This window comes from Strix aluco, chromosome 16 (genome assembly GCF_031877795.1).
Source record: "Strix aluco isolate bStrAlu1 chromosome 16, bStrAlu1.hap1, whole genome shotgun sequence".
NCBI lineage: Eukaryota > Metazoa > Chordata > Aves > Strigiformes > Strigidae > Strix > Strix aluco.
The window spans coordinates 19102860-19126700 of NC_133946.1; the positions used below are offsets into that span (position 1 = coordinate 19102860).

Below are 23841 nucleotides of genomic sequence, written 5' to 3' on the forward strand. Positions count from 1 at the left end.
CTAGTTTTCTTCAAGTCATACCAGTTTTCGTGTTGCCAGTTGACCACTACTAGAACTGGTAGTAAAGTGATAAAAGGCAAACCTTAAAAAAATAGGGGAATGGGAACCTTTGTTTCCCAGAAAAACAAAGGTATGAATCTAAGAATTGGCAAATAAATACCAAATATACAGAGGTAATTAACTTTTTAATCTTTATTGTTTCTTTGTCAGCCTCATCTCTAACTACCTTTATTTCCCTACCTCACTTATTTTTACTCTTCCAGATAAGGAAAAAAATCTCTGCTTGAATTTATTATATAATAAAACATGTTCTGAGTTTCATGTATTAGAATTGCTAGGTAGCTGCATTTTGAAAAGCAGATAATGTCTGAAAAGCAGGAACTATACAGAAGATCAAGAGTTATATTCTTTAAATCCTTCAAGTACTACAGGAAGTCTGATTTGTGGTAGTTTATTAGGCTGCAATATAGCCTGTTTGCCATTCTTCAAGCTTCTGAAAGGAGTTTCTAATAAATAGGGCATGAAAAATGAATAAAAGCTAGAGTGAGTATGATGGTAATGATGAATACTGAGATGATGAAATGAGTATTGAGGCAGGATAAGAGAATGTTAGTGCCAGAAATCACAAGGTCTTCTCCATCTTAGGTGGTAGATGAGAGATTATTCTGTTTACACTTTAAAAATCTTAACACTTTCACTGTTTGTTGCAGCTGTGGGAAAATGTTCTGCTAACCAAATCTATGAGGAATGCGGTTCTCCATGTATTAAAACCTGTTCCAACCCAGAGTACAGCTGTTCCAGTCACTGTACCTATGGTTGCTTTTGTCCAGAAGGTACCATTTCTGTATTCATCATATCCTAAATGGCCCATACAAATGTTTTTGGCATATATCCAGTCAAGTGGAATAGAGTTCTTAATAATGAACTAGCAGTGCATTTCAGGGCATTGTGCTGCTAGAACTGCCATTTCTCAGGTAACAGAATATAACTGGAGTCTTGAATAGTCATGGTCCTTAAAGATCTTTGGTCACTATTTGCATGAACAGAGCTGTGAAAGCATTTTTCTCACAAGACTGTGATACGTGATGGGATAATTATATGCTGCCTGCCTAAAGTTCTGTATGATAATATACAGTGAGTAAGCTTAATTAATTTCCTATCCCAAACAGGTATCTAGCCTTTCAGGGCACCAGTAAGAGGTAGCATACCTCAGAGAAGTTCTGCAATATTATGGGCATTTTGTAAAATCCCTTTAAAATAGTTCAAGATTAACTTCCTACAAAAATTACAATTATGACTATCATTTGTATTGTTTCTTGAAATCTCAGAACTGAAATATCCTCCAAGGTTACTGTGACATGGGTATTGACATCAATATCATCACCATTTTATAGCAGTCAAAAGTAACGTGTTGTGAGCTACATATTTAAAACTAGACTTAATACTCTAGGAAATAGAATGTGTCCATTCTTCAAAATTCCCAACTTAATTGGAGTGTCATGGCAAAACCAAAACAAACAAAAAAAAAAAAAACCAACAAAAAAAAATCATTGAAGCTTACTGTTATTTCAAATTAAGTTCAAATTTCAAATTAAGACAATTGTCTGTACTTTCATGTACTGAAGTAGCCAAACACTGTTATCACTTGTAAAGAGTCAAGTTTTATTTCAGTTAAGAGAAAATGTCCTGCATGTTATATCTCTAAGTATGGGCACTGGCTGTGCAAGAATAGCATTCTCAAGCTAATTTTGGAAGGCATTCAAGCTCTAGTGCTAAGTAAGGATACAGAAAATATTTTGTTTATCTTCTTTGGCAGGAACTGTTCTTGATGACATCTCAAAGAATCGAACATGTGTTCACATTAAGCAGTGTCCATGTACATTGAATGGCAAAACCTATGCTCCTGGTGAGACAATGAAAGCAGCATGTAGAACCTGGTGAGCAGCAACAGCTACTTTCATGAGAGGATGAAGAGTATCCTGACCAAGCAATTGGAAAATTTAGATCAGTTTTTCAGAAGGCAGCTGCAAATGTGCATACCATCTCTGAGGCCACCTTCTCTGAGTGCCACAAATCATATATTTGTAACTGAAGATGTATAAGTCTCATTTCCCGATTAATCTGTACAAATATATATGCTCCTTCAGGCCACACAAAACAGTAGCATTTTTATCTCCTTTGTGAAAGTGGATGTAAAATTAGTACAAAACAAATATCCAGTATTTACACTTTATTTCTGGCAATCTCAACATTTCTGACCACCAAATCAGTGCTGAAAACGAAATTTCTGTTTTGCAACATAAAATAATTACTTAAGATGATATTTTTTAAATTTTGATTTTTTTTTTTTTTAAAAAGTGGAATATATTTTTTTTTGGTGCTACTTCTCTTGTTATCATAATTCTAATAAATAAAATAAAGGATAAATAATGGAATTTGATCCTCAGGACTGTAACAATGAACGCACTTTCCATGATTAATCTATTCAGGAAAGTTTACCGATAATCCATACAAGAGTTCAGCAACTTTGAATTAAGATGAACAACTTCAACTGGTACAGATAAACAAAGAAAATCAAAGCATAGAAAGTATAAAGGGAAAAGTGGTACAAATGACATCTTCCATTACTACGAAGTAGCTGAGTTTTTAGAGCATAAAGAAAAGTCACTTCAAAACAGTGGAAATAAAAGTTCAGAATGTGTATGTAAGTTACACTCTGTTCACTAACCAATTTTGCATGTTGATCATCTACAGCAAAACCTCCAGACAGGAGGATCAAATCCTCTGCTGGTAAATAGTGCCTTAGCATGAGAATAACCTTACACAGAATTTCTTGTTTTCCTCAGCAAATGTACGATGGGTCAATGGAACTGTGAAGACTTGCCCTGCCCTGGAAGGTGTTCACTGGAAGGAGGCTCCTTTGTTACCACATTTGATTCTAGATCATACAGGTTCCATGGCGTTTGCACTTATGTTCTTATGAAGGTAATTTCCTGCAGTCTAGAAACTATCAACACTATCAAATGGATATATTTTGGTCTGCCTTTGGTTTCCTAATGGAACAGAAACTGAGGTTTTCCTACGATACGCATTTATTCTAGAAATCTTTGTTATTCTGACACAAACTTCCTTTTTCACTATTTTCCTCCAGAGTTCCAGCCTGCCACACAATGGAACACTGATGGCTGTGTATGAAAAATCTGGTTATTCTCATTCTGAAACATCACTCAGTGCTATAATTTACATATCCACAATGGTAAGTATTCCCTCCACAGGTTCTATCCAGCATTTCAGTAACCAGATTAGCAAAATATTTAAAGCCATTGCTAGTAGCCTGAACTGAAACATTATTGGGGATAGATACTAAAGATATGTTTCAGTTCACGCATACACAATAAAGATCTCAATTGCCACATCAACTCAGGAAGTTAGAGTATTTTCAAAGTGAAAACTGAAAGCAGCATGGAATAACACGTGAGAAAAAGCCTGAATCAATCTTTTCCTATTGTATAGGTCATTGACAACACAGTTACTTAAGTTAAAAACCATATAAATACCATCAGTACAAATAATTACTTCTGATTCCACGTCCTTTTCTTACAGGACAAAATTGTGATTTCTCAGAATGAACTCCTTACTGATGATGATGAACTTAAACGGCTACCTTACAGATCAGGTAAAGAAAAAGGGAATGTACATAAAAGTCAAATTACATAAAATGTCTGTTTTACACAACCCAGCATCTTTTCTCTTACAATTGCCAATAGCAGAGGTTTTAGAGGAAGGTTAAAATATTCCCCATTGCACTTGTTCCTCTATGGAGAGTTGTGTGTGGCAGGAGAAGGCCTGTAGACAGAACGCTAGAACACTTACATATGCATTAAAATCATTACTTTGCAATATCCTATGCATCAAAATCTCTATTTCTAAATATCCTTGTTCTTTTAGGAAACATCACTATTTTCAGACAGTCCTCAATGTACATCCAAATGTATACAACCTTTGGGCTGGAAGTTGTAGTTCAAACATCACCTGTGTTCCAAGCCTATGTGAAAGTTGGATCACAGTTCAAAGGAAGAACCCTAGGTAAGAAATCGAGTCCCCATGTGAAGGAGAAAATGTAGGTAGTGTAATTTTGAAAGCTTAGTACTTAAGCTTTAAGGAATAAACTTTCTTATTGGGATTCAAAGAAAAAAAACAACAAAAATACTTGCGTTAGAAAACCAATTATTTTTTGCTAATAACTTTAAAATTAATCAAAGAAATTAGATGGGTGACACTTTTCATATGTAATATAATACTGTTTTTCACATGTTTTATGTGTGTCTTTTTCAATATGTGCTCTACTACACAATGAAGGGGCAACAAATTAGTCTGTGTGGTCTCTACGTCTTGGAGCACATGGTTCTTTGAACGTAGTGCACGATCACTGTAAACACAATGAGCCTAAGAATCTAAAAGCTTCTCAGCTGATAAGCACCAGATGGAGATGTTTATGCTTATTGCACAGCGACATTAGCCACAAAGGCATATCCTGCATTCTAGTTATCTATGGGGAATTACAGAGACGCTTTAGTTTTTAAAAAAGTCTACATATATGTTCTTTGTCATTACAGATTTTATATACATGAGAAAATATGTGTAACAGTAAAAGTATTTCATGGTCTTTCTCTTTTACATGATCTGAAGCCACTAAAAAACCCTTCATTGAATAGAAGTGGACAATCTTAACTTGAGAAGGCAGAGGATCAGTGACTGAATGTGTACATAATTAAGATTTTCTGGCTATTTGATCTATAGAATTCATTGACACTCCATGTAGAACATTTGAATCAATTTTTTCACTATTACAGAATGAAACACAGACCATTGGGTACACATTCTTTAATTTTCAGCCATCCCTTGCATTTCTATGCTTTTAGGTTTGTGTGGCAATTACAATGGAGACACTACAGATGACTTCATGACTAGCATGGATATCACTGAAGGGACAGCCTCCCTGTTTGTAGATTCCTGGAGGGCAGGGAATTGCCATCCTGCTTTAGAGAGAGACACTGACCCTTGTGCTTTGAGTCAACTGAACAGTAAGTAGATGATCCTCTTGTAACTGATCTTTCCAGCTAACTTTGCCTGACACTGCCATAAGTCCATACCAGGGAAATGAGAGAGTTTGAGAGAAGCAGACACTGAGATGATTGAACATCACAAATTCTGTCACCAAGACATCTCTGATTTCTAGAATACATATCTAGTGAAAGCTTATCAGATCCTGTTTTAGAGATCTGGGATTGAGATGATGAATGAGAGGGTTTTGGTGATACTTCCAGTGAAATTGCAATGTCCATGGATGTCTTAGTGTTGCCCAGCAGGGCTGTGACTGAAATCCAGGCTTTGCCTTCTCAAGTCGCTATTGCTATTGGTCTTTAAAAAAAAAAAAAAAAAAAGCCCTACTGAGTTCTTTGAACAAAAGCATAGTCTGCAAGCTAACAAGATAAGAAGTTGTCCCTCCTTTTGTCAATCCATCATTGCCAAAAGTTCAGCTAGAGTAGTGTGTCCAGAGGGTTTTTTTTCATTTCTTTTTTTTTTATTTTTTTTTCATTTTTTCATTTCTTTTTCCTAAATTTCTCTGTTTAATGTCCATTATTTACTTTCATCATTAGAAATATCTGCTGAGACTCACTGCTCCATTCTTACCAAGAAGGGCACAGTGTTCGAGAAATGCCATGCTGTGGTGAACCCTATACCTTTCTACAAGGTAGGAAATTATGATAGACATTGTACAGAGGGCGTTCAAGTACGGACCAGAATGTGCTCATATACACTATCCCACTCCTTTGGATCAGCAATGCATAGCAGCTAAGGAACAAGTGTGGTTTTGAGATTTATGTCTCCACAACACTAAAGGTCTGTTTGTTCATAGGCACCAGTCCCACCCCTACGAATCAGAAGGTATTTTTGCTCATGTTGTAGTTCTCCATGTCGACAACTTTAACTATGCAAAGTATTAATTTTCCTATATAACTGAGCTCATTATATTTGCCAATCTCCATAAAACATTTTGAAAATTAAAAATTAAAAGCAGTGAATCAAAGGCATTTTTTAGGTACTAAGTATATTTTATTCCTGTCAATCAGGCCAATTATCTGATCTTTTTCATCAGTTTTAGTAATGCAATATGTGTTTTGCATGATTTCCCTCTGCAATTCAGCTTAGAATCATAGAGTCATTTAGGTTTGAAAAGACCTTTAATATCATTAAGTCCAACTGTAAACCTAACACTGCTACACCCACCACTAAACCGTGTCCCTAAGCATCACATCTACAAATGTCTGCTCCCCAGTAACAGAGTACTCTCCATGTATTGGGTTTCAGAGATGTGTCTACCAAGCCTGTAATTACGAAGAGACCTTTCCCTATATTTGTTCCGCTCTGGGATCATATGCACGAACATGCAGTTCAATGGGTTTAATCCTTGAGAACTGGAGAAACAGTATGGACAATTGTAGTAAGTAACTGAACCAACTCTTAACAGTCTGCTATCAGATGAATGCACGCATACAGGTCTATCTGTTTCCATTTAGACTATTCCCATGTTTGATTCACCTATGACCAAACTGAATAAGAGGAAGAACATATTTTAAAACTACTTGTCAGTCATTAGAAAATAACTACTTACTGCTCAAGTAGTCCAACCGGCAGGTATAAAAGTCATATTCCCAGGAGCTGCTGACTTCACAGATGTGTCATAACACAACAAAAACCATAAATGGTAAAGTAGTGTTCTAGACAGTGGGCAAATAATTAGAGTAATGAGGAAAGTAGTGAACAGAAAGAAGAGGAAAGCAGAAATGGGATAACAGATAACTGAATTTTGAATATCCTTCTAGTCTGTTTCAGAAAAGGATTGCTATTTTAAGACTACATGAAAAAGATTACTCATATGCTTTGATGTGAGCATGTGGATGCTTCCAGGACTTGATAATTAAGTGAGAGAATAGACAGATAAATAAACCTATACTGTATAAGATGAGAAAGAACTAAGAAAAACTCCGTTTGCAGACGTAATTTTGCTATTAGACAACTTAGACATTGACAAAAATTTTCACAGTTACTCAAAAATACGTTGGTATTCCTGCAAAGCTTCTCTTTGCATTATTTTATTCCAAGATACACAAGGAAGCAATAAGATATTTAACCTTCATAAAACTTCCAAACAGCTACATGGTAGGTGTTAAGCCCTCACCTGCAATATTTTTTGCTAAAGTTCCACATCCATAGGAAGAGAAGCAATAGAAAGCATTAAGCATTGAAGCTGTTGGCACAATATATGCAGCACATTAGGAGCACAGTTATCTTTCACAGGGAAGAGAATAAGTAAATGAAGTTTAACATACACTCTTGTCTTGTTCTACAGCCATTACTTGTACTGGCAATCAAACATTCAGCTACAACACTGAGGCATGTGACAGGACATGCTTGTCACTCTCCAACCGAGCCCTGGAATGTCATCCAACTGACATCCCTATTGAAGGCTGTCATTGTCCTAAAGGAATGTACTTGAACCACAAGAATGAGTGTGTTCGTAAATCTCATTGTCCCTGCTATTTAGAAGATAGGAAGTACATCTTGCCTGACCAGTCAACAATAACTGGTGGGATTACCTGGTAAGTGTGTCAATTTTAAAGATTACAAACTGAGAATGGAGACAATGGGTCTTCATTTGTCTCTGTTGAGGGTTAACGGCAGGAAGCAGCTAAGAACTACACAGTCACTTGCTCACCCCACTTCAGCCAGATGCAGAAGAGAATCAGAAGGGCAAAAGCAAGAAAATTTCTGGGTTCAGATAAAGACCATTTAATAACTTTCTTTGTTGTTAATAAGCAAAAATAAGCTTATTTAATAAGCAAAGTGCCATGCACAATCAAAGCTAAGTAAGGAATTAATTCACTACTACCCATCAGCAGGCAGATGTTTAGACATTTCCTGGAAAGCATGAATTTGGCATGCACAATGGTTACTTGGGAAGACAAGCACCATAACTCTGAATATCCCTCCTTCCTCCTTCTTCACCTGAGCTTTTATTGCTGTTGTATAGTATGAAATATCTCTTTGGTCAGTTTGGGTCAGCTGTCCTGGCTGCGTCCCCTCCCAGCTTGTGCACTCCCAGCCTCCTCATTGGCGGGACAGCATGAGAAGAAGAGAAGGCCTTGACACTGTCCACCAGTAGCTAAAACAACGTCGGTTTATCAACACTGTTTTGGTCACAAATCGAAAACATAGCACCATCCAGCTGCTAAGAAGAAAATTAACTCCATTCCAGCCAAAACCAGTATGATTTCCTTTACTTTTAATAGCAAAGGTTTATTTTTTAAGACATCTTTTTTTCCCTTTCCTAAAATACAAATATTTTTAAATGGGCAAAAAGCATTTGACTTACCTTAAGCTTGGAAATATTAAGGAAAAAATTAGAAAATAACAGGTGAGATCTGATTTCTAGTAGGAGGTTTTGTCAACAGCATCTGGACAGCTATATACAAACCTCTACAAACCTCAGGAATTATTTGGTAGGTAATCATAATAGTGAATGGCCTACTATTCACTTCCAAAACTGATGTTATTCTATGCTAAAAAACTAGAGACAAGTTGACTCACATTCCATTTTGAAGGATGGGGAGGGGCTAGTAACATAAATGAAACATTTACAATGATGAGAAACATGAAGCCATTTCGCAAAAAATTAAAAGTTCTTTCTTAGGAGAGAATTTCATTGATTTTTTTTTTCCCCCTTAGCTACTGCGTTAATGGGAGGCTAAGTTGCACAGGCAAACCTCAAAATCCTGCAGGTATGGGTCTGATGTGGTTTACTTAGAAACATATTCTTTTCCTTTATGTTGTAAAATTGCTACCTCACAATTTCTCTGATGTTTGTTTTTCTTCCTTTTTCCTAGAAAGCTGCAAAGCTCCTAAGAAGTATGTGTCATGTTCTGACAGTTTAGAAAACAAGTATGGAGCTGCATGTGCCCCTACCTGTCAGATGCTGGCTACTGGAATTGAATGTGTGAGTTTCATAGCTCTGGAATATTTATCCTCCTGAGAGAAGAAGAATGTTCTAGTTGTTACTTAGAACTTGGCTATGTTCCTTCTAGTGAAATGAAAGGAGATATTTGTTCTAACGTGATACAGCTAAACAGATTTCCTTCCACAGACTGTGGGCACAAAAAATTTACATATATTCAGGAAGTGATTAAAGTAATTAAACTGCATGAATTAATGAATTAAATTCTATTAAATGTCTAGAATAAAAATCCATTAAGAATTCTTAACTACATGGCTATCGCTTCTGGCTCAGGTACTCCATAAGCTACATGTCGCTGGAAAATGACAGAACATGTGGTTTATGCTTTGTCTTCTATTCTTCCCCATCTGTTGTTGATGGTCCCAGGATACAGGAGACCTAGGCTAAGTGGACTTCTGGTCTGTCCTGACAGGGTTTGCTTATGTGTTTATATTAAGGAAACAGACTAATTGGAAGAATTGTAATAGGCTTCCTTGATATAAAGAAACTTCTGTTGTACTCTGTCTGAAAGATTGGTAGCAACGAAAGATAATTTTTCCTGATGTTTAATATCTCACACAACAGGTATATCTTACAACTTCAGCGAAACTAGTTCAATTGACTAGATATTAGTACAGGGAAATATCACAAAACTGAAACCAAGTCTAAACTAGAACTTAGTACAGGTTGACTCTTGACACCATTCAGATAAAAGATAAAATGCATCTCACGTTCTTCTCATTTTGCAATCTGTTGATCTTTACCAGATACCCACTAAATGTGAATCAGGCTGTGTCTGTGCTGATGGGCTCTATGAAAACCTCGATGGCAGGTGTGTTCCAGCTGAGGAGTGTCCATGTGAATATGGTGGTCTTGCTTACGGAAAAGGTGAACAGATCCAAACAGAATGTGAGATCTGGTAAGAATCACACGGTTTTCTATTGTGGAAGCTCTGTTTCACTAAACTGTACAACTATGTAACAAAAGCATTTAGTTGGCAGGAGAGTAGGAAACAGCAACAGCTGAACAGAAGGAATACAAAGCACAGAGGTGATAAAGAGAAGCTTAACATTTTGACAGTATATATGTACAGATAAAAGAGTCATGGTATTGGCTTCAGGGATAATTTCTGACATATCCAGGCATAAGGGCATCCAGTAGGGCCTGTAACTGGAAACTACATAAGGTCAAGGGTTAACAGCTCCACCTAAATAAAGATGAAAACATAATTGTAGATAAAAGCAACCCCCCAAAAGATTCCTTCCATCTCTTCAGCAGCATTCTCAAATTACTTTATTCTCTTTCCAGTAACTAACCTAGTATTAAAAAACCACCACCCCCCAAACTACACAAAACAGTGACATCTGTTCTCATTAAGAGCAAAAATAAATTAGTTTTATATTCTTTCTTTCTTGAAAAAAGAAAGGAAAAATTACTTAAGATTTCTTCTTTATCATGAATCAATTTTCTAGTCAGTCCATAACTTTTAGTTATGGTTCTTATTTTAATTGTGACTTGGTCACCGTGTACCCAAGTCAATTAAATGAACATCTTATCTATAAAAGTGTATGTATAGAAAAAGAAACAGGTTAAGGTGACATTTCTTTGAAATATCAGTATGGTTTCTCTTCTCACTCCCAGCACCTGCACTAAAGGCAAATGGAAATGTGTTCAGAAATCAAAGTGTTCCTCAACATGTAATCTGTATGGAGAAGGCCACATCACCACTTTTGATGGACAGCGTTTTGTGTTTGACGGCAACTGTGAATACATATTAGCTATGGTAATCTGCCTTTTACTGCTTATTTTGGCAGTCTCTTCACATGAAGAAATAGCTTGATTTAAATGGCTAATGAAAATATCCTTGGATGCATCTACAACTAATAGAGCACTTTCAATCTTTATAAATGCTTAATGTGTTTTTATATTTTCTGTTTATTTCAATACTTAAGATGAAAAGACTTCACTTCTCAAAACACTTTTTTTTCACACAGTTACATCCAATTTTAGATTTAGTAACATGTTTAAGTAGTCATTGATATGTATTCTGTACCAGCCAACTACATCCTTTAGAGAAGTGATATCAGTTTGACTACCAAATCAGAGGTCATGACCTCCCAAAAAGGCACAAAGTCATGACATGTTTAAGCTTTCTTTACTTTTTTATGCTTTTATGTTTTGAGTTGGAAGACTCCAGACACAGACTCTATTGGGGTTTTGTGCTTTTTGTGATTTGTTTTGGTTTTTTTAGGATGGCTGCAGTGTTAATAGACCTTTTTCGTCTTTCAAAATTGTTACTGAGAATGTCATCTGTGGGAAATCAGGGGTTACATGCTCCAGATCCATCAGCATTTACCTTGGGGTAAGATGTTCATTCTGCTGTTATCCAGCTGAATAGCTATTTTAAGCCCATGTTTGCTTCCCTTTTGGAAGCTTTAGCTGTGTCTTTGAAGTAATGTTTTGCAAGTGAATTTATGCGCTAAACCTAGAGCTTCAGTTTTAGTAGGAATTGCCATCAGGTTTTTTTTCAATTCTCATGTCAATGTTTCATTCCCTGAACTTCTTGCCTACACAGAAGCCAAAAAATTTTGAACTTTACTGACTCAGCAGTGAATTGCTCAGTCAAAAGATAGTGATTTCCCCACTCTACCAAACTCAGGAAAACAGTAGTATAAAATTGAGGAATTCTCATCATGGATGATGAACGAAAGCTCTCGAATTTTCTCTAAGTCCAGATAATATCTGCAATTCAAAATATATCCAGATCTTACCTGAGATATATCAGTGAAACTACAGCAATAAGCAGTTATCCTCATTTCCACTGCTGTGTGGCAGGTTCCAGACTGGTTAAGTTTTACTGTTCTCAGTTCTATGGGACAGTAATGCTCAGTAGTATCAGATCATCTTACAGTCAGTCCTTCATTATCTGACAGAGAGAAGAATATGGATGGATGATATTTTAACCCAAGGAACAGTCACTAAGAGCAGTACACATTTGCCACATTACTGACTAAATACTGGCAGTTTCAGCCGGTCAGTGCTCTGGTGAAAAAGTTTGTTTGCTCAGGATCCAGTTTCATAAATGCATGCTCCAGACAAACCTTTTTGTTGATTATCTAGACACTGAAACACTACAGCATGACCGGAGTAAAGTTGTAAGAGTCCACATGAAAGTGGGAAATAGTAAAATACCTCAACACAGAGAGCTATTTTCTCTAACTTGATTATTCTTAGGAATACCTGGAAACATACTTCCTCTACTCTGCTGGCTGCATGTAGATGATGATATTATTTCCACCAAATGCAGTCAAAATGTTAGCACACCTAAAAATGAGGGTGGAACAATGACAGATATTTTTGTTTCCCATGAAAATTTGCATATGCATACAAAATAATTCCAAGGGGGTAAAAAAGCCTGTAAAGTAGAATCATAGAATAGAAAAGAATTATAGAATGGCTTGGGTTGGAAGAGACCTTTAAAGCTCATCTAGTCCAACCCCCCTGCAATGAGCAGGGACATCTTCAACTAGATCAGGTTGCTCAAAGCCCCCTCCAACCTGACCTTGAATGTTTCCAGGGAGGGGGCATCTACCACCTCTCTGGGCAACCTCTGTCAGTGTTTCATTACACTCACCGTAAAAAATTTCTTCTTTATATCTAGTCTGAATCTACCCTCTTTTAGGGGTAAAACCATCACCTCTCGTCCTATCGCTACAGTCCCTGTTAAAAAGTCTGTCCCCATCTTTCTTATAAGCCCCCTTCAAGTATTGAAAGGCCCCTATAAGGTCTCCCCGGAGCCTTCTCTTCTGGAGACTAAACACCCCCAACTCCCCCAGCCTGTCCTCATAGGAGAGGTACTCCATCCCTCTGATCATCTTCGTGGCCTCCTCTGGACCTGCTCCAACAGGTCCATGTCTTTACTCTACTGAGGACTCCAGCGCTGGACACAGCACTGCAGGTGGGATCTCACGAGAGTGGAGTAGAGCAGGAGAATCCCCTCCCTCGACCTGCTGCCCACACTTCTTTTGATGCAGCCCAGGAGGCAGTTGGCTTTCTGGGCTGTGAGCACACATTGCCAGCTCATGTCCAGGTTTTCATCCACCAGTACCCCCAAGTCATTCTCCCCAGGGCTGCTCTCAATCCCTTCATCCCCCAGCCTGTATTGATACCAGGAGTTGCCCGGACCCATGTTCAGGACCTTGCACTTGGCCTTGTTGAACCCCACAAGGTTCACACGGGCCCACTTCTTGAGCTTGTCCAGGTCCCTCTGGATGACATCCCATCCCTCAGGTGTGTCAACCGCACCACTCAGCCTGGTGTCATCTGCAAACTTGCTGAGGGTGCGCTCGATCCCACTGTCTATGTTACCTATGAAGATATTAAACCACTGGTGCCAGTACAGATCCCTGAGGGACACCACTAGTGACTGATCTCCATCCATACTTTGAGCTGTCAACCACTACTCTCTGAATGCAACCATCCAGCCAATTCCTTATCTACCAAATAATCCATCCATCAAATCCATATCTTTTCCAATTTAGAGAGAAGATTGTGTGGGGATTGTGTCAAAGGCCTTACAGAACTCCAGATAGATGACATCCATAGCTCTTCCCTTGTCTACTGATGTAGTCACTCCATTGTAGAAGGCTGCTAGGTTGGTCAGGCAAGACTTGCCCTTGGTGCAGCCAGGCTGGTTGTCTCAAATCACGTCCCTGTCCTCCATGTGCCTTAACACAGCTTCTAGGCAGATCTATTCCATGGTCTTCCCAGGTACAGAGGTGAGGCTGACAGGTTGGCAGTTCCCAGGATCCTCCTTTCTCCCCTTTTTAAAAATGCCTGCAGTATTTTCCTTTTTCCAGTGACTTTACCTGACTGCCATGACTTTTCAAAAATAAGTGGGAATGTCAAGACAGTCTGTAATAGCACAGCATCTGATCTTCAGCAATGTGACACAGAGTAAGGAAAATACTGAAGCTTGACAAGTTATAACATCCAGCTAAATTTTTTTCTAGAATTTGACATTCGTACTGCGAGATGAAACCTTCGCTATTTCTGGGAAAAATCCTGGAGTACGATATCATGTGAAAAAGAATGCCCTTCACCTGATGTTTGATATCATTATCCCAGGAAAATACAACATGACCCTCATCTGGAACAAGCACATGAACTTCTTCATCAAGATCTCTAGAGAAACACAGGTATTGCAGAATAACTTCCTCAGTAAACTGTCCTTTAATTCGATTGAACTGCACATTTGATGATGGTTGCCTTGACTCTCTATGATGGCAAAGGTTTTCAGAGATGCTACTAGCAATTCATCCATCATTATCTTCAAAACAGCAGAGATTTTCCTTAGAGGCTGATTTTTAAGTGATTACCCTACTGCATTCAGCTAAGTGCTTGTATTTTATACAACTGCATGGTCGAATTTGATCTCTAAAACATCAGTTCACTGTTTAGAGGAGAAACACATTCATCCACTGATGAACAGAACCTCATGCACAAAATGCTAAGAATGTGTGAGAGAGTATTTGTAGATCACATTCACTACTAAAGCACACGAAACTGTCATTAATCAAAAGGGAAGGTGAGTAATTGTTACTTGCTGAACTGACATTGCTGCTTTCATTTAATCTAGGAAACTATATGTGGTTTGTGTGGGAACTATAATGGCAATATGAAAGATGATTTTGAAACTCGAAGCAAGTATGTGGCATCAAATGAATTGGAATTTGTCAATTCTTGGAAAGAGAATCCTCTCTGTGGGGATGTCTACTTTGTAGTGGACCCCTGTAGCAAGAACCCTTATCGTAAAGCATGGGCAGAAAAGACATGTGCCATCATCAACAGCCAAGTCTTTTCTGCCTGTCACAGTAAGGTAAGAATTGATTTGGCCTTCTTTTTTTTATAGGCATAATCTGTATTCTTCCAAAATGCTCACACTTGATTTTCTCTTCCCCGAAATGTTTTAATAAAACATATAAAAAATGTTTTATGGCTCTCATTTATGTTAATCTTCATCCTTTCTTATTTGTACTTCACCAGCCCTTCTTTAAGCACAAAAGCTAAGTATGACATTAAGTGATTAGTTAAGAATATCAAAGTGAAAAAAGAATGAAGACTTAACTATCAGAAATTAGTCAGTCTGTTGATGGTGCCTGATACTGATCAATGCACTGTTTACTCTTTCGAAACCATTTAACCTTTGTTAGAAAACCAAACTTAAGAAAAGCCTCATTCTCAACAGTAAATCAATAGCATTACTTAGAAGATGCAGATCAGCCCAAGAGCAAGATATCATCAACCCTTCTATTTGTTTTAAGTTGCCCACTTTGTAGAAACAAGAATATCTCAAGGTTCATCAGAACCAGGCCTTCTGAAGGAAAATCACTGTTTTCAGGAGGTGAAAACAAGTGAGAAATGAGGATAACACTGCAGTGCTCATGTAGATCTCTGAAGGGTATACAGCTGACGAACTTAGATACTTGTGCCTGAATGGATGTGGGGGTTTGGGGGTTTTTTAGCTGACTATACATAATATGTTCAGGACTAGTATGAATTTAGAAATACGTATCTAGCAAAACATCATCAGTTTCTATTGTTGATGTGGAGACAACTACGTTCTTGCTAAAAAGATTTGAATGAAATGGGATTGTAATTCCTTTGGTAAGTGTTCAGAGGAAATACTAGTCACTCTCACTTAATGGAACATGTATTGTTTAGCCCAGGGAAAAACACCTTCTTAACAAATAGGCACAAAGAATCCTAGAAAATTCATTTCTTCATTTTCCAATGCAGGTGAATCGTATGCCCTATTACGAGGCCTGTGTTCGAGACTCTTGTGGTTGTGACATTGGAGGGGACTGTGAATGCATGTGCGATGCCATTGCAGTATATGCTATGGCATGCTTAGATAAAGGGATCTGCATTGACTGGAGGACCCCTGAGTTCTGTCGTAAGTTTCTTTAAGCTGTCTTTAAACAGGTTTAAGAGATTATTATTGTTATTGTGAGTATATTAATATGGCAACATAGGTAATTGCTTAATAAGCACCTCGTAAGTTATATTTTCTTTATGGAGAAATAGTTGACTTCAGTCACATGGGTTTTGAAGTCTGTCGTTTTCATCTGTGCTAAATTAATCAAAATATTATATCTCTTTTTACCATGGAGTAATGAGAGAGCAAAGAATGTGGTCATAAAAGGCAGACTCTTTCCTCTGTCTCCTCTGTATAGTGAACTGTCAGTTTGTCAGCAGAAAGAGTATGAAATTTTTTAAAAAAATGTTTCATTTTAGCTGTGATGGAATCAGCTTCTGTGTGGATGTCAAGGAAATAAAGACAGCTGTGTTGGCTAGAACACTGTAAAACAGGAAAAACATATCAAGGTGTTTCAGAACACTGTATATGGAGGAAAAAAGTGTGTTATAAATCAATGCTAGAGTTGTCATCTTTGATGGTTTCTTTTCAACATTTCACTATTCTAGGCATTAAAAGTTGTGGAAATGTCTGCGTAGTGCACTTGTGAAAAAGAAACTGACTTCACTGGAGTGTAAATTTCAATGTACATCAGAAGCCAATAACTTCAGCGACAAAATTTTTTCAAACATTTTTTTTGTCCTCCCTTTAGTCCTTTGAAACTTTAGTCCTTTGCCATTAATTTGAAAAATTCTGATCTCTCTCTTGCTTTTACTTTTTTTTAGCTGTCTATTGTGAGTATTACAATTCTCATACAAATACAGGAAGTGGTGCTGCTTATTCCTATGACTACAACAACGACAACTGCACCTGGCATTACAGGCCTTGTAATTGTCCAAATCAAAACTACAAATATGTCAACATTGAAGGTAATAAGCTACAGTAGTGTAAACCAGGAAACAGTAACATAGTAATTATTTTAAATGGTGGTTTTTAGATCAGTCATACCACAGTTAAATAATGGTATTCTAACTGATGCTATCTTTGAAGCAGTTGTACTGATCTTTACCTTACTACTGCTGCTTTAAATACATAATCAATTCACCAGATCAAAAGAATATGCTGTACTTAGGTAACAGTTAGGAGTTAATATTTTTATTAGACAAATAGATGTAGTTGGAGAAACCAAAAAAAATTACTACATAGACAGACCCTTCTTCTGAGGATGACATTGGAAATGCTTACCTGAATAGATGATGCTGCAATCAATACAATTTTTTTAATAACAGAAATGTAAGATATTAGATTATATATAGTATAAATTAAATGTTCTTCTCTGAGAAATTAAAAAACAAACTGTTTCCCTTTCTTCAGGCTGTTACAACTGCTCTCACGATGAATACTTTGACCATGAGATGGGAGGATGCATGCCATGTGGTAAGCAGTGAGCTATATACTCATTTTCTTTCTCTACAGTAATTGGAAAACAATACTAAAACATTTGTGTATTCTCAAAGAAGGTATTTTTCCTAGTACCTCTTAATTAATGAGTGTTCATCCAAACATAACTTTCCTTCAAAGTAACCCCATTACTGTACTACCAGTATATAAAACTTCAACTGACAAATAAAGGAATGAAAAGAACTAAATAAAAAAGGGATTAGGGTAGGGAATGCTATAATACAGAAGCTGGATGACCCCGACTGATTGGAGTTAGCAACATGAAAATTTACATTCATTGTAAACGTGAGTACTTTTCAAAATGTGGGTCTTTCTGAAAGTCTATTGGTGTTCTGATCTGCGTGAGGGGCTGCCCCAGCAGAGCTGTGGGTCTCAGATACATTCAACAGCTTTCATAAAAAAAATAGAATATATAGAAGAGGCTCAGACCTAGCTAATAGAATTACTTAGAAAATATCTTTTTAGAGGGCTTTTTTAAAATGTTATTTTAACTTCAGGTTTTGTACCATATGGTTTACTTCTATGAAAATCTATCTTATTAAATAACGTTTTGGATAGACTCTAGCTGCACATTTTGGATTTTCATGCAGACATAAAAACATTCAAGGACAATTTTTTTCATATTACAGAATTCTAACTTGTGTAACTGTGATCTCAGCTAGTGATCTCATTTACATACAGAAAACATGTTTCCATTATCCCTGAAAAGTGAGGTGCCCTTAAGCTTAAAAATAATAAGAAAGGTAGCAAAAACTTACTCATGTTCATTATTATTATGAGATGTATTCATTTCTTTGTCATAGTTTAAGTCCTTTGATGTGACGTTTACCACTGAAATATATAATATTAAGCATTTTCAGGAATATCTCACTAATTAATACAATCCTTTGAATCCAATCTGAAATTTGTCTTATTTGAAATATTTTAATATGCTTTCATTCACACACTTAACCTATTCTACCTTTACACAACAGGACATGAAAGCACTAGTACCACACCAGAAACATCTTCACCTTCAACAGGTTAGTTTATATAGTTGACCAAACTAGTACTTACACACTGAGATATGTCCTGATATGTGTTTATGAGGTAAGCAGTATCCTTTTTTGCATGATATAGTAGCGTCACCAGTTTCAAATGTGTAAGATGCAAAGATGAAAAATAACTTGGTATCATAGTTATCACAAAATTTTTCCCAGAAATATTTGTTAGACATCTTAAGAAAAACAAATACTGAGAGAACAGTGTTTCCTGGGTATACATAGGCACTTCCAGATATCATAATGAAATATCTCTGTTAGTGAATAAGGACTTCTGTCTGGTCTCTGATGGACAGTGGGATCAAGCGCACCCTCAGCAAGTTTGCAGATGACACCCAGCTGAGTGGTGCGGTGACACACCTGAGGGATGGGATGTCATCCAGAGGGACCTGGACAAGCTCAAGAAGTGGGCCCGTGTGAACCTTGTGGGGTTCAACAAGGCCAAGTGCAAGGTCCTGAACATGGGTCCGGGCAACTCCTGGTATCAATACAGGGTGGGGGATGAAGGGATTAAGAGCAGCCCTGGGGAGAACGACTTGGGCGTAATGGCGGATGAAAACCTGGACATGAGCCAGCAATGTGTGCTCACAGCCCAGAAAGCCAACTGCCTCCTGGGCTGCATCAAAAGAAGTGCGGGCAGCAGGTTGAGGGAGGGGATTCTCCTGCTCTACCGCACTCTCGTGAGATCCCACCTGCAGTGCTGTGTCCAGCGCTGGAGTCCTCAGTAGAGTAGACATGGACCTGTTGGAGCGGGTCCAGAGGAGGCCACGAAGATGATCAGAGGGACGGAACACCTCTCCTATGAGGACAGGCTGGGGGAGTTGGAGGTGTTCAGCCTGGAGAAGAGAAGGCTCTGGGGAGACCTTATAGCGGCCTTCCAGTACTTGAAGGGGGCTTGTAAGAAAGATGGGGACAGACTTTTTAACAGGGACTGTAGCGATAGGATGAGAGGTGATGGTTTTACCCCTAAAAGAGGGTAGATTCAGACTAGATATAAAGAAGAAATTTTTTACGGTGAGTGTAGTGAAACACTGACAGAGGTTGCCCAGAGAGGTGGTAGATGACCCATGCCTGGAAACATTCAAGGTCAGGTTGGAGGGGGCTTTGAGCAACCTGATCTAGTTGAAGATGTCCCTGCTTGTTGCAGAGGCAGATGGACTAGATGACCTTTAAAGGTGCCTTCCAAACCAAACCATTCTATATTTCTACTATGTACAAAATCCCACAAAAATTTCATCACAGTTCTTGGTGGTGACTGGCCATATAACACTTTGACAATTTAAGGTCTTCATGGAAATGTATGAATGAGCATACCAAAACTCTATAGCCTGATCCAGAAAGGAATCTATATATACTGACTTTAAGTTTTTTAGAAATTCCATTAATTTCCCTGAAGACAAATGGTATTGGGAAAACATTACACTCTCAGCTGTGTGAATAATAAAACATTATTCCATCTCTACTGCTATGCACAAGTATTTATGCCAAATTCACTTTAAGGTAATGAAAAAAAATGTATAAAGTTTCTGCAAGAATTCCTGTTTAATATATTTACTGCACATAAAAGCAAAGGAATAGATAGAAAGCTTATCTCAAATGTTTCATCTAAAAGCTAATGGTTTTCAATAGTAGTTACTACTAATAGCTGTTAAGACAGTGATTTTACTTCAAAAATAATTTTCAATTTATACAGGTATATTATAAATGGATTATCAGGAGCTATTTCTAATCTTTAATTTTTTTTTCTCTTAGTAACAACTGTGCAGCCTGAAGTAACAAGAAGCTCTACCACAAGTACCCTACCAACAGTACCTAGTATTTCTTCTTCTGTAGCTACTGAGACTACAAATCCAACAATCACCTCAAAAATCACAGTTCCAAGAACTTCACCAGCATCACCTCTTGTCACAATAAAGTCAATAACTGGTAGGTTTTTAGTGTTACTGTCTAAAATAAATTAGAGTAAATAATATTCTAAATATAACTCTATAAACAGATGAGATATCACTCCACTAGGAAAGCATTGCATGCTGTCTCAACATCCAAGCATAAGAATCCATGAAGTAAGCAAAGCAGGCTTCCAGGAGGAGTCTGTAAACCAAAAATGTTCAGAAGTAGATTGAAAGTGTGTGGAAAGAGAAAGCACATAGACACTAGCTTAAAAATTCAACCAAAAATCACTTGTGTGACTCATCTGAGAAGCACATTAGAAGTTCTGTAAGCAGTGAGCCAGCTCAGCTGCAGTTGGATTTGTTAGCTCAGTTTCAGCCTCTTTTCCACAACCAGTTCTGTTATGCAGTAATAGTCAAGGATCACCCAACCTATTAACTCTGAATAATATAAGCAGGCCCCAAAGCAGAATCACACAGGTACCGGTGCAGCAGCTTTGTCTAGGATTCTAGAGTACTGCTCTCAGGAGGATGACTCCTCCAACATAAATTATTTTCTGATTCTATGGACTGTGGACACTCATAATAACATGTTGCTTCCCACCAACATGCACTCAACTAATAAGCCATCCTGGAACCAGGCTATCAGGGAAAGCAGATTTAAAAAGAGGTCCCACAGGAGTCAAAACACAACTTCAAAGGCTGCCATTGTAACAGATGATTTGTGCACTGGGACAAGGAAAGTCCTATAGTACGATATTATTATCTTTGTAATACAAATTGTGGAAAGCTGAAACTGTGGCTGATAAGAATAGACAATGAAACTGTCATTTGGGCGAAGCTCATACAGACTTTAGCCAATGAATGACAACAAAGATAACTTCTTTAAAAAAGCATATAAAAAATAATCTAATACAGGAAAAATACAGAAAATGAGAACAAAAATATGAGATAACAGAAAACAAATACCAGTAGAGAAAGATTTGGCAAGCTTATGAGAACATGAATGTAAAAAATAACACAGAAAAAGAACAAGGATGAAAACTGGGTCTCTGGAATATGGGTAGCTTCTTCATAATTTATCTATTTTTAATTATTCAGTTGATTACTCACATTACATTATTTACCTTTACTCCAAAAGAACATACAACAACAATTTTTACCACACCAAATATGACTACAACCATCACTACTCCTTCCATAACTACCTCAACAAAAAGAACCATGACCACTCCACCAAAGCCTACACCTGTTGTCTCATCAACCACTGCATCAACAGAGACAGAACAAGTAAGGTTCGCCACACCACCCTTCAAGACCACTATCAAAAAGGAAACAACAGCCACTTCAACACCTACTGAAACCACATCTCAGATCACAACTTTCAGCAAGCCTAAACTAACAACAGTAGGTAAATATCACTTTTTGATATCTGGCAGGTGAGGCTATCACTCACAAGACACATGTCAATGTATTCCTTATTAAAAAAACAGGTATTCTTACTAGTTGTCTTAACATTGCATATAGATAGGAAAGGACATGGATAACTGAAGAAGTGTGATGAAAATGGGAATTTATGTGTCTTGCCAATGGAGCAAGAATCTGACATCCAAATATCATCTTAAACCTAACATTTCTCTTCAAGGCCATTCTCTACACTTCCTCCAAATTGATCAAAAATCTCTCTATGCTTCAAAGCAAGTTCTTGAAAACTCACAGATGTCAGAATGTGTTCCCCCTAGACACTGTAACAAATTCTCCCAAAAATAAGTATTAAAAATAGGACTTTGGGATGTCAGGTACTCCATATGCCAACAAGGACAGTCTCCTCTGAGGCTGTATGACATGAATTGCTAGGTTAGCTCTGACAGCAGAGACTGGCTCAGTGTGCAGGGGGAAGTCTCCTGTAGTGGGAGGGCAGGTGTACACTCTCTCCCAATCCATGCATCTCCCACAAAGTACTGTTGGGGTGCACACATCTGGGTCTTCTTGTGCCAGCAACTGCAGCTTCCTCTGAGGAAGTATCATAACCCACTTTAACTAGGAATCTTACCAGTTCCCAACCATTACTAATAGCCATTCTTCCTTACTTTACAGAGAGTGAGGGAACCCAAGCAACCACTCTGCACCACCTCCCAGTAGGTGAGTAAGAGGGAGCTGAGAGATGTCCTTGGCCTAAGATTCTACTTCACTTACCCCAGTTTTTCTAGATTATGTTCTTGCCCGGTCTGGAACACCTTGGAGGGCAGACATGCACATCCAGAGAGGCTCTTCTTCCCCCAGGAAGAGGCAGGAAGTGCTGAATTGTCAGAGGGCACCCATCAGGCCCAGTTGTTGACCCATATTTTGGGGGGGGATCCACTGGCCCATTTCTCGTTCTTGCCCAGTAAGACTCAGTGTGGTCTGGTCCTGCCTTTCTTACCTCCACCCATAGCCTGGGCATTCTGCCTGGGAATTGCCCACTTCCTTTGCTTTCCCCTCTTGCCCTGCCACCCTCAATCAACCTCTCCTTTTATCTCTGTAGTTGTCACCCACAGCAGACCAACAAAGCCACAGCATCTTATCACGCAGACCACCTCTGCCACATCTGCCAGCAGCACTTCTGTCCCGAGAGAGGCCAGTCCTGCCAGCAGCCCAGAAGTCCCACTGACAAGGATAACTCCAAGCCCCAGCTCTTCACCTGCCACCTCAGCCTTATCTGTTTCTTCCCCCTCCTCAACTGTGCCCTCAACATGGTTGAGACCATCACATCCTGGTAAGGCTCCCTCCTGCCCTTCCTGCTGCTCTGCTTGCTCCTTCCAGCTTCCACCATTCTCTCCTAAGCCGTATGTCTCACACAGGCTTCAGTTTTAGTATTCATTCTCAATTCCCACTGCTCTTGGCATGGAACACCTGAGAGCCAGGCAGTGTGGGACTGGTCCACATATGACCCTGACTGCAACCTCCTCCCTTGCCACTTCAGGGGCTTGGCTCTAGGGCACAGGCCTTTACCAGGGTACAGACATCTGTGAGATCCTGCCCTAAAACTAGCAATCAGAGACAAGCTAACACATTCCCTCCCCTTACAGTTTTGTCCTGAGAACGCACGGTGGGGGGGAATAGAAGGCAGCAAAACTGGAATCTCGTCTCCCATTTACACCTCAGGACAGTTTTGGGTGAGAGACAGAACACAAGGCATGCTCCCCATCAAAAGGATGCCCAGACCCTAGAACAGCTATGACAAGTGTGGGTCAATAAATACCACCTCATTGGCCAATGCTGACCCTGGGTGTAAAAGAGTCACCAGGGGAGGGTGGGAAAGAAGGTGTACACTCAAATCCAGGCTAATATTCTCCCATTTAGACCCATCAGGCTCCGCAGGCCTGGGTTGTCTTGGTGTTGAACAGGACAACTTCCTTTGAGGAGATGCTGAAACGTGCTTCGACTAGAATCCTTCCCAAGACTCAACCATTCTTTTCTCTCATCCCTTTCTTTGTAGCA

At 38.4% G+C, this 23841-nt stretch overlaps 1 protein-coding gene across 1 annotated transcript in view; it reads left to right on the top strand.

Moving 5' to 3' along the window:
* MUC6 (mucin 6, oligomeric mucus/gel-forming) overlaps positions 1–21804 on the top strand; it is a 32112-nt gene extending 10308 nt beyond the window's left edge. Inside the window, exons 7-29 of the mRNA XM_074841881.1 lie at positions 711–833; positions 1817–1937; positions 2847–2985; positions 3152–3256; positions 3604–3676; positions 3949–4086; positions 4923–5084; positions 5661–5755; positions 6373–6505; positions 7415–7664; positions 8791–8843; positions 8949–9058; positions 9823–9974; positions 10697–10838; positions 11307–11417; positions 14068–14253; positions 14694–14933; positions 15854–16010; positions 16757–16900; positions 17346–17408; positions 18407–18454; positions 20225–20398; positions 21503–21804. Of these exons, the coding sequence (XP_074697982.1) occupies positions 711–833; positions 1817–1937; positions 2847–2985; positions 3152–3256; positions 3604–3676; positions 3949–4086; positions 4923–5084; positions 5661–5755; positions 6373–6505; positions 7415–7664; positions 8791–8843; positions 8949–9058; positions 9823–9974; positions 10697–10838; positions 11307–11417; positions 14068–14253; positions 14694–14933; positions 15854–16010; positions 16757–16900; positions 17346–17408; positions 18407–18454; positions 20225–20398; positions 21503–21804 (3221 nt within the window). The remainder of the gene's footprint in view (positions 1–710; positions 834–1816; positions 1938–2846; positions 2986–3151; positions 3257–3603; positions 3677–3948; positions 4087–4922; positions 5085–5660; positions 5756–6372; positions 6506–7414; positions 7665–8790; positions 8844–8948; positions 9059–9822; positions 9975–10696; positions 10839–11306; positions 11418–14067; positions 14254–14693; positions 14934–15853; positions 16011–16756; positions 16901–17345; positions 17409–18406; positions 18455–20224; positions 20399–21502) is intronic.
* The last annotated feature ends 2037 nt before the right edge of the window (positions 21805–23841 follow it).